This window comes from Dipodomys ordii, unplaced genomic scaffold, assembly GCF_000151885.1.
Source record: "Dipodomys ordii isolate 6190 unplaced genomic scaffold, Dord_2.0 Scaffold75, whole genome shotgun sequence".
Lineage (NCBI taxonomy): Eukaryota > Metazoa > Chordata > Mammalia > Rodentia > Heteromyidae > Dipodomys > Dipodomys ordii.
In genome coordinates this window covers 5916005-5929190 of record NW_012267291.1, presented here as the reverse complement: position 1 = coordinate 5929190, position 13186 = coordinate 5916005, and the positions used below count along the sequence as shown (strand labels likewise).

General features: G+C 47.7%; 1 protein-coding gene across 1 annotated transcript in view; it reads left to right on the top strand.

Moving 5' to 3' along the window:
• Positions 1–13186, top strand: part of Ptpn1 (protein tyrosine phosphatase, non-receptor type 1) — a 44841-nt gene that overhangs the window by 19507 nt on the left and 12148 nt on the right. The window contains exon 2 of the mRNA XM_013024377.1: positions 12834–12924. Within this exon, the coding sequence (XP_012879831.1) occupies positions 12834–12924 (91 nt within the window). The remainder of the gene's footprint in view (positions 1–12833; positions 12925–13186) is intronic.

Sequence of the window (13186 nt, the reverse complement as noted above, 5' to 3'; positions counted from 1 at the left end):
TTTTTTCTTTTTTGCTTATGTGGTGCTGAGGAATCGAACCCAGGGCCTCAGGCATGCAAGGCAAGCGCTCTACCACTGAGCCACCTTCCCAACCCCATGGTCTTGATTCTTAAAGGTACCCTTAGCATGCTTTAGTGTTCCCACCTTAGATCCACAGATAAGCTGAGGTAATGTGTTGTTAAATGTCTCCTTCCTTCCAGGGTCTGCAGGTCCTTGTTTCTTGAACTTTGTAGGAGAAGTATGTAGCAAATTGCATATTTTCAAAGGCTGTTACTCCACATCAGCTACTTGAAGGCTTAAGTTATTTATGTAATAGTTCCAACCCTGGCTGAATCTGGCAGTGTGTATATGGATTCTGGTTCCTGTCTAATTTAACTTGGGGCATTGAGATATTGAGCAAGCCCTCTTAAGGAAGTATTTGGCTCCACTCTGCCTTCACAAATTGATCATGTTATTAGCCAAGGTTTACTGCTGGCCTCCATAGTATAGAAAATGTATTTCTTTAATGTATTCATCTCTTCAAGTTAAATCACAATGTATGCCAGATAAGTATTGGGTATGAATGGAATATTTTCCTTAAGGAAGAAGGATGATACTTATTTTCTTGGATATAGGGTTTCTCAAAGTAGGACAGCCTGGCCTTGAACTCTCAATCATCCTGTCTTATCCTCTTCAGTCAGGTGCTACCACACCTGGCTAGAATAGTTCCCAATTTTTAACCTTTCATTCCTTTTGATCTTTAATTTGCTAGTTGCAAAGAGTAAACTTAGGCTGCATAATCTGTTTTTGTTTATCTTTATTGTCTTTTGATGGTGGTGGTGGCACCGGGGTTTGAACCAGAGGCCTTGCGCTAGCCAGGAAGGTTCTGTTGTTATTGCTCCAATGACAGTTTTGTGATCATCTGCCTTCCTACCTTTAGTTTCCCATACATGGAACTTTTTAATTGTGTGAACAACTTGAAAAAGTATTCTTTGGCAGTTGATGTCTTTAAAATATGCATAAGGCTGAGTGAAGACTAACCTAATATGCCAAATGATTAGAAGGCAAAGGTCAGAGAGAGACAAATTGTGGCAGCTTTGGATGATTGTATACACATTGTCCAGCAGAGACAGAGTGTTTGCCAGCCAAGTTACATTGTATACATGAGCAGCTGCTAGAAGGGCAGATACAGGCTGGTCATGATGGCACACCTCTGTTATCCAACTTCTCAGGAGGTAGAGCTAGGAGAATCATTGTCTGAAGCCATCCTGTAATAAATTGATAAAGCAAAAAAGGCCTGGAGGCATGATTCAGGTGGTAGAGAGTCTCCTTGAAAGGGGATTAGCATCTGAAGCCCTGAGTTCAAACCCCAGTACTGAAGAAAAATATATATATATATTATTGCTTGAATTCTTTTATTAGCATCATTGTGAGGCAAAATAAGATATAAGATTAAGCCAGGTATGGTGCTTCCCACCTGTAATCACAGCACTTGGGAGACTAGGAGGCCTAGTGGGGGGGGGTGTTGAGGGAGGAGGGGAAAATGGGGTGGATTTAAGTATAAAAAAAAACTTTTTTTTTCCTTGAGATGAATTTCCAGAAGACAATTTAAGAGCATGAACTTGCAATAGGCAGAGTTTCTGAAAAACTAACAGTGAAGGAAAAGCTTGAGGAGATGAGCTGCATTTAATGAACTCCTCCTCAGGTTGTTTGCAGAAGTCACAGATCCTCTCCCCAGGCTGCCCACACTCCTGGGTGTGATGGCCACCAGCCTGCACACAGTCTCTTTCCTCATGGCCAGGGACAGGAGGTGGTTATGGCGTAGAGGAATCCTGACAGAGTGCATGAGTGCTGCCGCTGGCCCTCTTGATCCTCTGGAGAGCTCCAGTGCCCCCTTGGGAACAAGCTTGTGCTAACTCACTGGCCACGGGTGAAACCCTAAGCCTTGCCAGTCAGGAGCACCCATGTGTGCCAACACTGAGCCACAGCGGACCCTTCCCCACCCCGCCTCTCAGCTGCAAGCCACCCGAGCTCCTAGCCCAGAGGCCACACTGCAAAGCTGTGGCCTACCGTGGGTCAGATGTTGTGTGTCACTGTGTTGTAGAGTAGTTTGATGCACAGTGATAGTTAAGATACTTGCAGTATTTATTATCATTGAAGGACTTGGCCCAGCGCCCATTAAGGAACAGTGTATATTATTAAGAAAAGAAATGAGGTGCCAGTAGCTCATGCCTGTAATCCTAGCTACTCCGGAGGCTGAGATCTGAGGATCTTGGTTCCGTGTCAGCCTAGGCAGGAACCTCCATGAGACTCTTCTTTCCAATTAACCACCAGAAAGCCAGAGGTGGAGCTATGGCTCAAAGTGGTAGAGTGCTAGCCTTGAGCAAAATAGCTCAGGGAACAATATCCTGGCCCTGAGTTCAAGCCCCACGACTGAAAAAGAAAAAGCTGGATGTCTGCTATGTTCCTCCATCGGTGTGTCTTCCTGTAAGACTTGGCTGTGGCTGCCAGGAGCCTGAGGCAGGGAGGGATGGGGAGGCGGGGCCAGGGAAGGGGGTGCTTAAAACACGGAAGTACACTGTGGTGGGTGGTGTCTGTGCAGGTGTCATCCCATGGAAAGCAGGGGGGATGCACCTCCTGAGACCCACCAAGGGGCCCGGTGGCAGGACATGATGGGCAGATATTAGGACAGAAGTGACAAAGGCCACCAGTCAACGTCATTTTTATAACAGCATTTCACTTGACTGTATTTAGAAAAGCTTTTGTGAGTTGGCGTTCCAGGTGGTTGAGTTCTGCTTGACTCACTCAGAGTGGACTTGTAGTGTGGCTGGCGTCCTGTAACCCCACAAGGAGACCCAACAAGGCTCGGGTGGCAAGCAGGGGCATTAAACTCATGACTTGAGTTTTTGTCAAGAAGCTCTCACTGCCGGATGCTGGTGGCTCACACCTGTTATCTTAGTGACTCAGAAGGCCAAGATCTGAGGGTTGCAGTTCGAAGCCAGCAGAAAAGTCTGTGAGACTCTTATCTCTAATAAACCACCCGGAAAAAGCTGAAGTGGCTCTATGGCTCAAATGGTAGAATAATAGCCTCGAGCACAAAGAGGCTCAGGGACAGCGCCCAAACCCTGAGTTCAAGCCCCAGGACTGGCAAAAGAAGGAGAAGGAGAAGAGGAGGAGGAGGAGGGAGGAGAAGAAGAAGGAGGAAAAGAAAAAGAAGAAAAAGAAGCTTTCCCTCTTCAAACTGCCTCAGAGATTGTCTCCTGACTTCCTACTACTGTTTATCCCCAGTGTCCTAAATTAACTTTAGTAGAGTTCCATCTTGCTCATAGATGAGCTTCTAAAAAAGATGAGTCTGTGTGTAGGCCGAAGTTACCCTTAAATTGCTCATATTAGGGGGTATGTAAAGGTTTTTGGGTACAGCCTGGTGCCTGTGTTTTAGGAATGTTTAGTACTAGAAGCCTTCATTTATTCCCCAGGAAAAAACAGGAAGAGAGAAGCCAGGACTAGAGAGGCCGTGGCCTTTGAGCCATTCTCTCTGCCTGTGCAAGTGACCACCCCTGCTGTTTGCCCTGGACAAGCTGCTCAGTTTCACTGTTGGTCTTCTGCAGCCTTGGCTGTGGGGCCGCCTGTGCCAGCCCAGCTCAGGGCCTGGCGTCTCCTCCACTCAATCCCGACTGCTGCCGTGTAGCTAGCTGGTAGCTGTTGCTGCCGAATCTAAAACCTTGCTTCAAATTCAGAGTTCTTTGGAAAGCCATACCTGCTTCCTCCCTCCCCAACCTGTCATTTTACTTCTGTGGTCTCACAGAACTCTCACTTCAGTGCTCTGGGGCATGCATTGGTCAGGTCTTGTTCTTTGTTCCCTCAAATGGTGTTGGGAAAGTACATGATGGATGGGAAAGTCCTGCATGGACTCATTTGGTCTGTGGTCCTGCAGATGCCTTTCCTGGGTTTTAGCTAACAGATCTCCTGTCACTCGAAGAGTACTGGAGGAATTCTTCACTGAAGTTGTTTTCCTTCTGAATCTGTTTTCTTCCCATTCACATTTGTAAATTATGCTCCAGAGCATTGCAGGAGTTTTGTCCGGGTGGTGGAGATACCCAGATACCCGAGAGCACACTGCCACACAGGCACGTGGGCACCTGGGCTGGGCGTGGAGGAGGGGAGGGGTGGGGCTGGCAGAGCCCTCCTGGGAGGACAGCTACAGCTCTGCTGGCTGCCAGCTGCTGTGGGTCAGCTGTCCCACTGTCTTCTTCACAGGGCCTGAAGACAGAAGGTAACAAAGCAAAGCGAAAGGAGCTTTGATTGTTTAGACTGCTCTGAGCTTACAGGAAAAGTCCAGCTGCTTCCAGCCATTTGATTGACGTTGCTTACTGGAAGGCTTTTTCTTTCTATTCTGCCCAGGGGGTGACATTGAACAGAAAACTATTGTGAAAATAAGGTTCAAAGTCTGTAAAAATAACGGTGTAAAGTCAGTGACACTTAAAAAAGCAGTTTTTTTTTTGTTGCTTGTTTTTTTGGTCAGTCGTGGGGCTTGAACTCTGGGCCTGGGCGCTGTCCCTCAGCTCTTCAGCTCAAGGCGAGCGCTCTACCACTTAAGCTACAGTGCCACTAAAAAGCAGTTTTTCTACCTCTTTGTGAACAGTTCTAATTCTCTGTGTCAGCAATACCAAGCTGCTCACTGCAGACATTCGGAAAGCTGATTCTAAATTCTAGTTTAAGGTATAAATCCATTTTTTTGTGCATTAAAGTTTTCAGTATAGACCACTTATCAATGTGCTCCCATTAATAGCGTTGCTTTCAAAGTAGGGCGCTCCAACTCCAGACCAACTCTTCAGTGCAGCTGGGAGATACTTTCCAGTTCTGAAAGTACATCAGACCTTGAGAATCAAAAATAGCCACGTACTCATGCACAAAATGTGGCTTTGTTCTTGAAAAGGACTCAGGGTCAACACTCGAGACGGTGGTCCCTTTTTTATATTTGCTTTTTGAATGGGCTGGATAACCTGAGAACTATTTGAAATTAAGTGACAGGGATGCAGCTCTGTTCAGCTTCCAGACAGGAGTGTGATTTGCTGTGTGGCCTCGTGCTTTTCACCTTCCTTCTACAGCTTAACTCCTCCCCTGCACCCTTCCCTCTCATCTCTGCCCCTCCCTGTATCCACCCCCCTCCCTCCAGTCCCTGGCAAGTCTCTATACAACTCTTGTGTTGGTGTGGCTGCAGGCGGGCTATCCTCCCTCACATTTCTCCGTATCTCTCCAGCTCTCTACTGCAGCTGGGGTTATGCCTCCCTAGGCACTGAATTTTCTAATCTTTTGCTCCATCTAGAGTTCTGCTGTCTGTTGGGTTTTTTGGAAGAATTTCCATGATGATCACATTTACTTCTAAGTTTCCCATTTGTTCTGTTCTATCTCCCGTTTCCTTGTTTGGGTTCATTTCTTCGTGTTTTCACTCTTGACAGCTTTTTTTACACAGGGTTCCTTCACTTGTCCCTAGTATGAAGTGCAGTCCTCCTTAAGTCCCTGACACAGCGGCTTCCTGGTGCGGTTGATCTGCCACTCTTCTTGTCTAGAGCTGGCCCCCTCTGTGCTTGGAACACTGCTTCCCTCGCAGGCCATTTTGGTTCTAGGAAGCCTTTCTTTTTCATTCTTCTCATTCTGGTTTGGAGTCTAGCTGTGCTCCATGCTTTTCTCTGGATGTAACTGACCAGTGTCATTTGTTTAGAGTGGAGGGTGTGCACAGCACATCAGTGTGACTTGGCTTGCTGTCTCCACCAAACATTCCCTTCACAGCCTTGTGGGGGGCGTCCCTGCTCCCATTCCTGCCCTCATCCCCTGGTTTGTGGGGGAAGTTAACTTGTTTTGGTCATGTAGTTTTCCCTGTGTGGGTAGTTGTTGTTAGTGATTTGTAACTCCATTTCTTTAAGCTGTGTCCCAGGCCCTGTTGGAGATACCCAGCAGCTTCTAGAGCTCTGGCCAGTGCCAGCGCTGGCTCACCCGACTGCCTTTATATGCCGACCGTTGGCCCTTGTCTTCCTTCTCCCTGCCATTTCTGCCAGCCACCCTGTGGGTGTTCCAGGCTTTGTGACTTCTTAGCATGTTTTTACTCAGTACAGACATCATTTTAATTTCTAAATCAAAATTGGCTTGGTATTGATGAGCTTAATTTTGTGCCTTTTATTTATTATTTAAAACAAATGACTGGGTGCCCATGGTTTACACCTGTTGTAATTCTCACTACTTTGAGAGGCTAAGATCAGGAAGCTTTTGGGCACTAGCTAGCTCCGGCAGAGTCCACGATTCCCCTTCCTCAGTAGAAGCATGGCACATACTTGCCATTCCAACAACTGCGAGAAGCCTAGACTCGGTGGATCTCAGTTTAGGTGCCAGTCTGGACAAAGAGCAAGACTTGCTGCTGCTGGTGGCTCACACCTGTAATCCTAGCTACCCAGGAGGCTGAGATCTGAGGATCACGGTTCAAAGCCAGCCTGGGCAGGAAAGTCCATGAGACTCTTATCTCCAGTTAACCACCAGAAAACCAAAAGTGGCACTGTGGCTCAAATGGTAGAGTGCTTGCTTTGAGCTGAAGAGCTAAGAGACAGTGCCCAGGCTTAGAGTTCAACCCCAATGACTGACATCCCCCCCCCCAAAAAAAAAGAACAAGACTCCATCTCAACATACCCAGTACGGAGAAGGACTGGAAGCGAGGCACAGTGGTGGAGCGCTTGCCAAGCTCGTGAAAGGCTCCGAATTCAAACCCCAGTTCCCCCCCCCAAACAAACACGTAAAACTGTGCTTAGTACCAATTCATGTTAATTATACAGAGTATACATAAACTAAAAACATTTCCCTACGGTGTGTCCTGTGATGCTGAGGATCAAATCCTGAGCCATGCAGCTGTCATTTAAAGACATCCTCAGTTCTTTCCTAAGGTGTTTGTAGTAAATTATGTTGCCCACTAATTTGTGGATGTAAAGAATACATCTTGCTTTTCATTTGCAAGACAGCTGACCTCTAGTCAGTTGTGTAGTTCTTAGAGTTTACTCTGCTATAATGAGATGTTGTGTGCTCCGTGATAATGAGATTCATGAGTAACAAAGCTTAATCAGCACATGTCACTTTGAGGTCTGGTGTGTAGAACGTGGGGCGAGTCCCCATTTCTGTTTGTGTCCTCTTTCAGGCTTGCTGTGGCATGCCCCTCTGCTAGCTCACCTGCTTTCTTTAAGTGGCTGCTCTGTTCTACTTCCGCATTTCCCTGCAGGCGGCTCTACCTCCCCGTTTCTGAGAACAAATAGCTTCCCCAAAGTCCTAGGTAACTCGGTGAGCCAATCCCCTTAGCTACCCTTTGGGGAGGGGCCTTGGGGTGGAGCAGTAGGTGCCAGATACCACTGGAGGACCCTTCCTATGCACTTAGGACAACACACCCCTACCCGAGCTGCTCACAAGTAGCCCTCTGCCTTTACATTGGAATTTTTCCTTCTGATTGCTAGGGTTAGTTTTTCTTTTTTATTCAGTTTTAATATTTGGTTGGCATTTAGGGTTTTGTCTTATTTCACTGGGTAGCCTGGGCTGGCCCCAGGATCCTCCCACTTCAGCCTCTAGAATGGGTGTAAATACCACATCTGCTACCTTTTCTGCTTTGTGGGCTCAGGTTTTAGTAACTATTTCAGTGTTCTGTTGTCAGGAGGCTGTATAGGCAACTGCAGAAGCAAAACAGAAATTCCAAGACATTCTATTTTGTAATAGTAGAAATAGCATCCATCTGGCATTGTCTCTGCCCTCCCTTCCCAGGAGCTTAGCACTGCCCTGAGCATGTTCATGAGCGGCCGAAGACACTGCCTGGAGTAGCGCTGAGCCTTCCATTCACTCAGCCAGCAGTTAGCGAGTGCCTGCTGCAGCCCTGGGCTGTGACCCAGCGCCTGATGATCTGACTGCTGTCTGCTGACGGGAATCTCCTCTGCTCCTTAATGCACACTGTTTACACAGACGGCCACCTAGTTGTGGAAGTGGAGAGAAGCACAGTAGAGCTGGTAATGGTGTTTTGGTTAGTGAAATAAAAACATGAGACAGTTTCAAGAGAATTACGATCTCAGATCCAGGGGTGGTGGTACATGTCTATAACCTGAGCATTTGGGAGGCAGAAGCAGGAGTTTGAAGCCAGCCTGGGCTTTAGAGCAAGACCCTGTCTCAAAAGCCACAAAAGAAAAGAAAAATGCCAGCTTTGACCCATGTTTGACTTTCTGCCTAATTGGACTTGGGAGATGTAAGTAAATACAAAAGCTAATTCATGAGGCTCTAATGCACTCCCTGGGAGGCATTCTTCAGGTCTTGGGCCTTTGCAGGTTTTCTTGCCTCTCAAGATCCCTAGCCCAAGAGATGCTTTGTTTAAACTTGATCAAGTGTTGATGAGTCTTTCTAGCCCAGGTAAATCATAACTTTGGAAAAACTTGCCTTTTCTTCTCTCCTGAAAATCAGAAGACAGCTGATTTGGATCTCTTAGGGTGTCCGATGCCTATATAAATACACAACGGAACTGGATCCATTTACCTGTGAGTGCCAGGCCTGTTGTTTGCCAGGGGTTGTATTATTAGTCTATCACGTTTCTGAAATCTACACCAAGAAGAGCAAGTAGGCTCTTGAAGGGGCCAGGGAACAGAGGAAGCAAAGAATATGCTATTGATTGTTGGCTGGTTTAATTTCCTATGCAAGGTTTCTGATTGGGCATATCCCTCGTGGCAGGCTCTTGTTTGTGGGGGCACTTCTGGACCCCGTTTCCATGGCAGGTTATTATTATATCTTTCTGGCTCTGAATTGTCTCATCAGTTCAAGGCCTTTATTTTACTGTTTTCTCTATAGGAAGTTCATACACTGGGTAGATGAGAAGTGTTGTTTCATCCTTGATCAGCTTAACAGCACAATGTTCTAGTTGGTTTTTCTTTTTTTTGGGGGTGGGTGGGGGTGGTGCTGGAGATTGAACCTAGGATGATGTACTTGCCAGGCCCTTTGATACAGCATCTTTGATACTGTCCTGGAATCTAAAAATTTGATTTGCTATAAATGTGTAAACTTTTGTGGTATAGAATGGCATTTTCTCTCTTATAATTCCATTACTGACCTTGACCTATATAGGTGCTGCCAGCCCTCAGAGTGTGTGTGTGTGTGTGTGTGTGTGTGTGTGTGTGTACGTGTACACGTGTTGGAGGGTTGCTAGTCAAGGACTCTGCCATACATCCTCTTGAGACTGCTAGTCCTGACATCATGATCACTGCCCTCAGGGCATGCCTGCTTCCTACCATCGCCAGGGATTCACCCCTTCTCTCCACCTCGGCACCAGCTTCTCACTGCATCCTCTACACCACACTGGCAATCTCCCTGCATGCAGCAGCTGAGAAGGGCTCCTGGCTCTGAGCTCTGAAACCCTCATACTAAAGCCAAATGCTGAGGATTGTTTCTGTCCCCTCGCAGCGCTCTCTCCACCCCTCCTGCCCCACTGCAGCCGCAGTGGCGGTGTTGCTGTCCCTCAGGCACGCCAGACGCTCTTCTGCCTGGCACACTCCCCAGATGTCCCTGCTCTCCTTCTGGCCTCCTGTAGGTCTCCACTCCAATGCCACTTGACTGCGAGCGAGGCCTCTTGTGGCCAGCCTGCTTAGAATAATCTGCCCTTTCCTGTCATTCTCTGTTTTGTTTAGTTTAGTACCACTTGACACATGATTGGCTTTGTCTTTTTCCTTTAGAGAAGCTAAATTCCATGAAGGAAGTTATTTTTCCCTGTTCGTTATAGCCAACCCCCAAATCCAGAACAGTGCTTGGCACAGAGTCTGAAGTGGAAGTTTTGCTTAGTGACTAACAGTAAATTATGGAGCTTTTAGAGGTATCACCTGCGTAGTAGACGGAAAGGACTTAAGGTGAGCCCCTGACTAACTTCCTGCCTGGCAGACTCCTGGGTTTGGGAGGCAGACATGGGAACTCAAAGAGGCTGAAATGGCTACAGCGTGCCCAGCATACCTTCACCAGTGAGCGCTCTGCACAGAGAACACTTCCGAAGGCTCCAAAGGGATCACCTTTTTGGCAGTGTACTCCTTAGAGTGAGGCTCCTTGAACCTGGATAAAGATCAGCTAATGGAAGCAGCCCATCTGCCAGCATCCCCCCAAGCTCACAGAAACCATGAGAAACCACCTTGGGGATAATTGGACCAGGCAGTGGGAATGGCCAGCATGCTGACGTGTGGGAGTCTCAGCCGGAGAAGACCCAGACAAGAGAAGCAAACCTATAAGTGACAAACAAGGATCTTACAGCACCAGTGTAAATAACTTGGGATGTGTGAAGGACAGTAAGACCCAATGAGAAGTAAGTGGAAGATAACCAAAAGTTCCCCAGAAGAAAAAAACATGACCCAAAAGGAAAATTGAACTTCTGGGATCATTAGCAGGTCAGGCACTACGGAAGAAAGCACTCCTGGAACTTGAAGACCCACAAGGAGGAAAAGAATGTGGACACTGCTAAAGCAGGCCATATTGGTGGAATTTGAGTTCCCTCCAAAATGTTGGAGGAGTGCTGTCTAGATCTTCAGAGAAAACTAAAACTGCTGATTCACCCGTTTCCATAAACTAAGCAAATTAGAATGAAAAACCATCATCACCAAATATTTATGGTCCACACATACTAGCATTTAAGGAAGACATTTGCCAGAGTAGATTTAAAAACATAACCTAACTATATGCTGACTACAAGAATTGTGCTTTAAAAATAAGGATATGACTGGGTGCTGTAATCCTAGCTAGTCAGGAGGTTGAGATCTGAGTTTCAGAGTTTGATGCCAGCTTGGGCAGGAAAGTCTATGGGACTCATCTCCAAATAACTACCAGAAAAGTTTGAAATAGAGCTGTGGCTCAAATGGTAGAGTACTAGATTTGAGGGGCGGGGGGAAAGCTCAGGGACAGCACCCTGGCCTTAAGTTCAAGCCCCAGGACTGGTGCGTGTGTGCGCACATGCACGCGCGCACACACACAAACACACATACACACACAAAGATAGGTAGAGAAAGGTAAAGGGATAAAGTTATACCATACAGAGACTGATCTAGAGAAAGCTGGGATGGGAGGGGGTGTGTGGCTAACATGGTAGAGCCCTTGTTTAGAAGCACAGGGCTCTTGAGTCCCGAGTTAAGTGTTCATGCCACAAGAAATACACACACACACACACACATATTGTAGTTTTATGTTTATTTTTAAATTTTGTATATTTATATATTAGTCTCAGTGGCATTGTTATTATTATAATAATTATTATTATTACTTGAGTACCAGGGCTCAAACGCAAGGCCTGAGTACTGTTTTATAATTTTTCTGCTCAAAGCTAGTGCTTTCCCACTTGAACCACAGCTCCACTTCCAGCTTCTTGGTAGACTCTGGGCTTTTCCCACTGTAGTTTACAGTTGTGCTGCTTTCTCAGGCCAACTGAGTCATCTGATTTTCAGCTTCCAGAACTGTTTCCATTGCCCTCTTCTGCTCTCCCCGGGGGCCAGTTTGCCTGCCTGCCTGCCTTTTCTTCCTTCCTTTTCTCCCTTCCTTCTTTTCTCCCATTTTTCCTTCCTTTTTTCCTTCCCTCCCTCCCTCCCTCCCTCCCTCCCTCCCTCCTTCCTTCCTTCCTTCCTTCCTTCCTCTTCCATTTTTGTGCCAGTACTGCCACTTGAACTCAAGGCCTGGGTGCTGTCTCTTAGTTTTTTCCTGCTCAAGGCTAGCTCTAACACTTGAACAACAGCTCCACCTCTGGCTTTTTGGTGGTAAATTGGAGATAAGAGTCTCATGGATGTTCCTGTTTAGGCTAGCTCTGGCTTTGAACCATGATCCTCAGTCCTTAGTCTCCTGATTAGCAAGGATTACAGGTATGGAGCCACCAATGCTTGGCTTGGCTTGGCTTTTTTGTTGGTCATGGGGCTTGAACTCTGGGTCTGGGCACTGTCCCTGAGCTCTTCAGCTCAAGTCTAGAGCTTTACCACTTTGAGCCACAGCACCACTTCCGGTTTTCTGGCAGTTAATTGGAGATAAGAGTCTCACAGACTTTCCTACCTGGACTGGCTTTGAACCGTGATCCTCAGATCTCAGCCTCGTGTAGGTAGGATTACAGGCGTGAGCCACCAGCTTCTCTTTCTTTTTTAATCATATAAAGCTTAGGACTGTCACCACGTGTTGGAGGAACTGCTTCGTGGAGTTGTTGTGTGTGCACGTTGTTGTGTGTGCTTGTCATGTGGCACTGACAGAACAGCCTGTTTCTGAGGTCGGTGGTGTGGGGAAGCAGTGCTGTAGGAGCACGCCCACTCAGCCGCCCGGCCTCCTGGCCTCCTGGCCTCCTGCATCGGGAGGCGGCGGGGCTTCTGCTGCCGATCCAGGGGCGGTGGCTTGGTTTGCCTTCTCCCAATGGTTGTTGGCATCAGTGTCCCTGTACAGAAGGTTCCCGTTGGAACTCCCAGCCCTGGCATTCTAGGCTCAAGATCTGGCCTGCCCACCCATGTCCTCCAGCCGTCTGTCGTCCTCCCACACCACCCACTGTTCTTGGCATCCTGTGGGGCTCTGCAGCCCCCATGGCTTTGTTGTTCTGGTGCTCCTGCCCCCTTCTTCCTACTGGTAGTTTTCAGCCCCCCATCACTTCCCGCTGAGTCTGTGACCAGTCCCTTCTGCTTTCCTCCCGAGACCACCTGTGTGCCTCAACGAACGCCTTGCTCTTCCCGCCCCGCGGCAGGCCGATTTGGTGTCTTTGCAGCTCTCTGTGCCTCGCACAGGGCGGGAGTCTGTGACGTGTCTGGATGAGTTCTTGGTGCCAGAGATTTCAAAAGAGAACACTTTATCCTTTTTTGTAGGACATCCGTCACGAAGCCAGTGACTTCCCGTGCAGAGTGGCGAAGCTTCCCAAGAACAAAAACCGGAACCGGTACCGGGACGTGAGCCCCTGTGAGTACCCGCGCTCGCAGCCCCTTGCTCAGCCCGGGCCTTGCCCAGCCTCCTTCGGCCCGCGGGCCAGACTCTCGTGGAGATTAGTCACTGCTGTCACACATCAGAAGGGCACTGGCCACTTAGAGTAATGGCTCATTTCTCCACCACTCTGGAAGGGGGAAGGTTTCAGTTTCTGGAAAATTCTGCGAAGTTGAAAGCACTTGTGTTTAGCTTGGGCTGTTGTGTGATGAGTCATTCTCCCACAGCTGAAGCGGAGTGC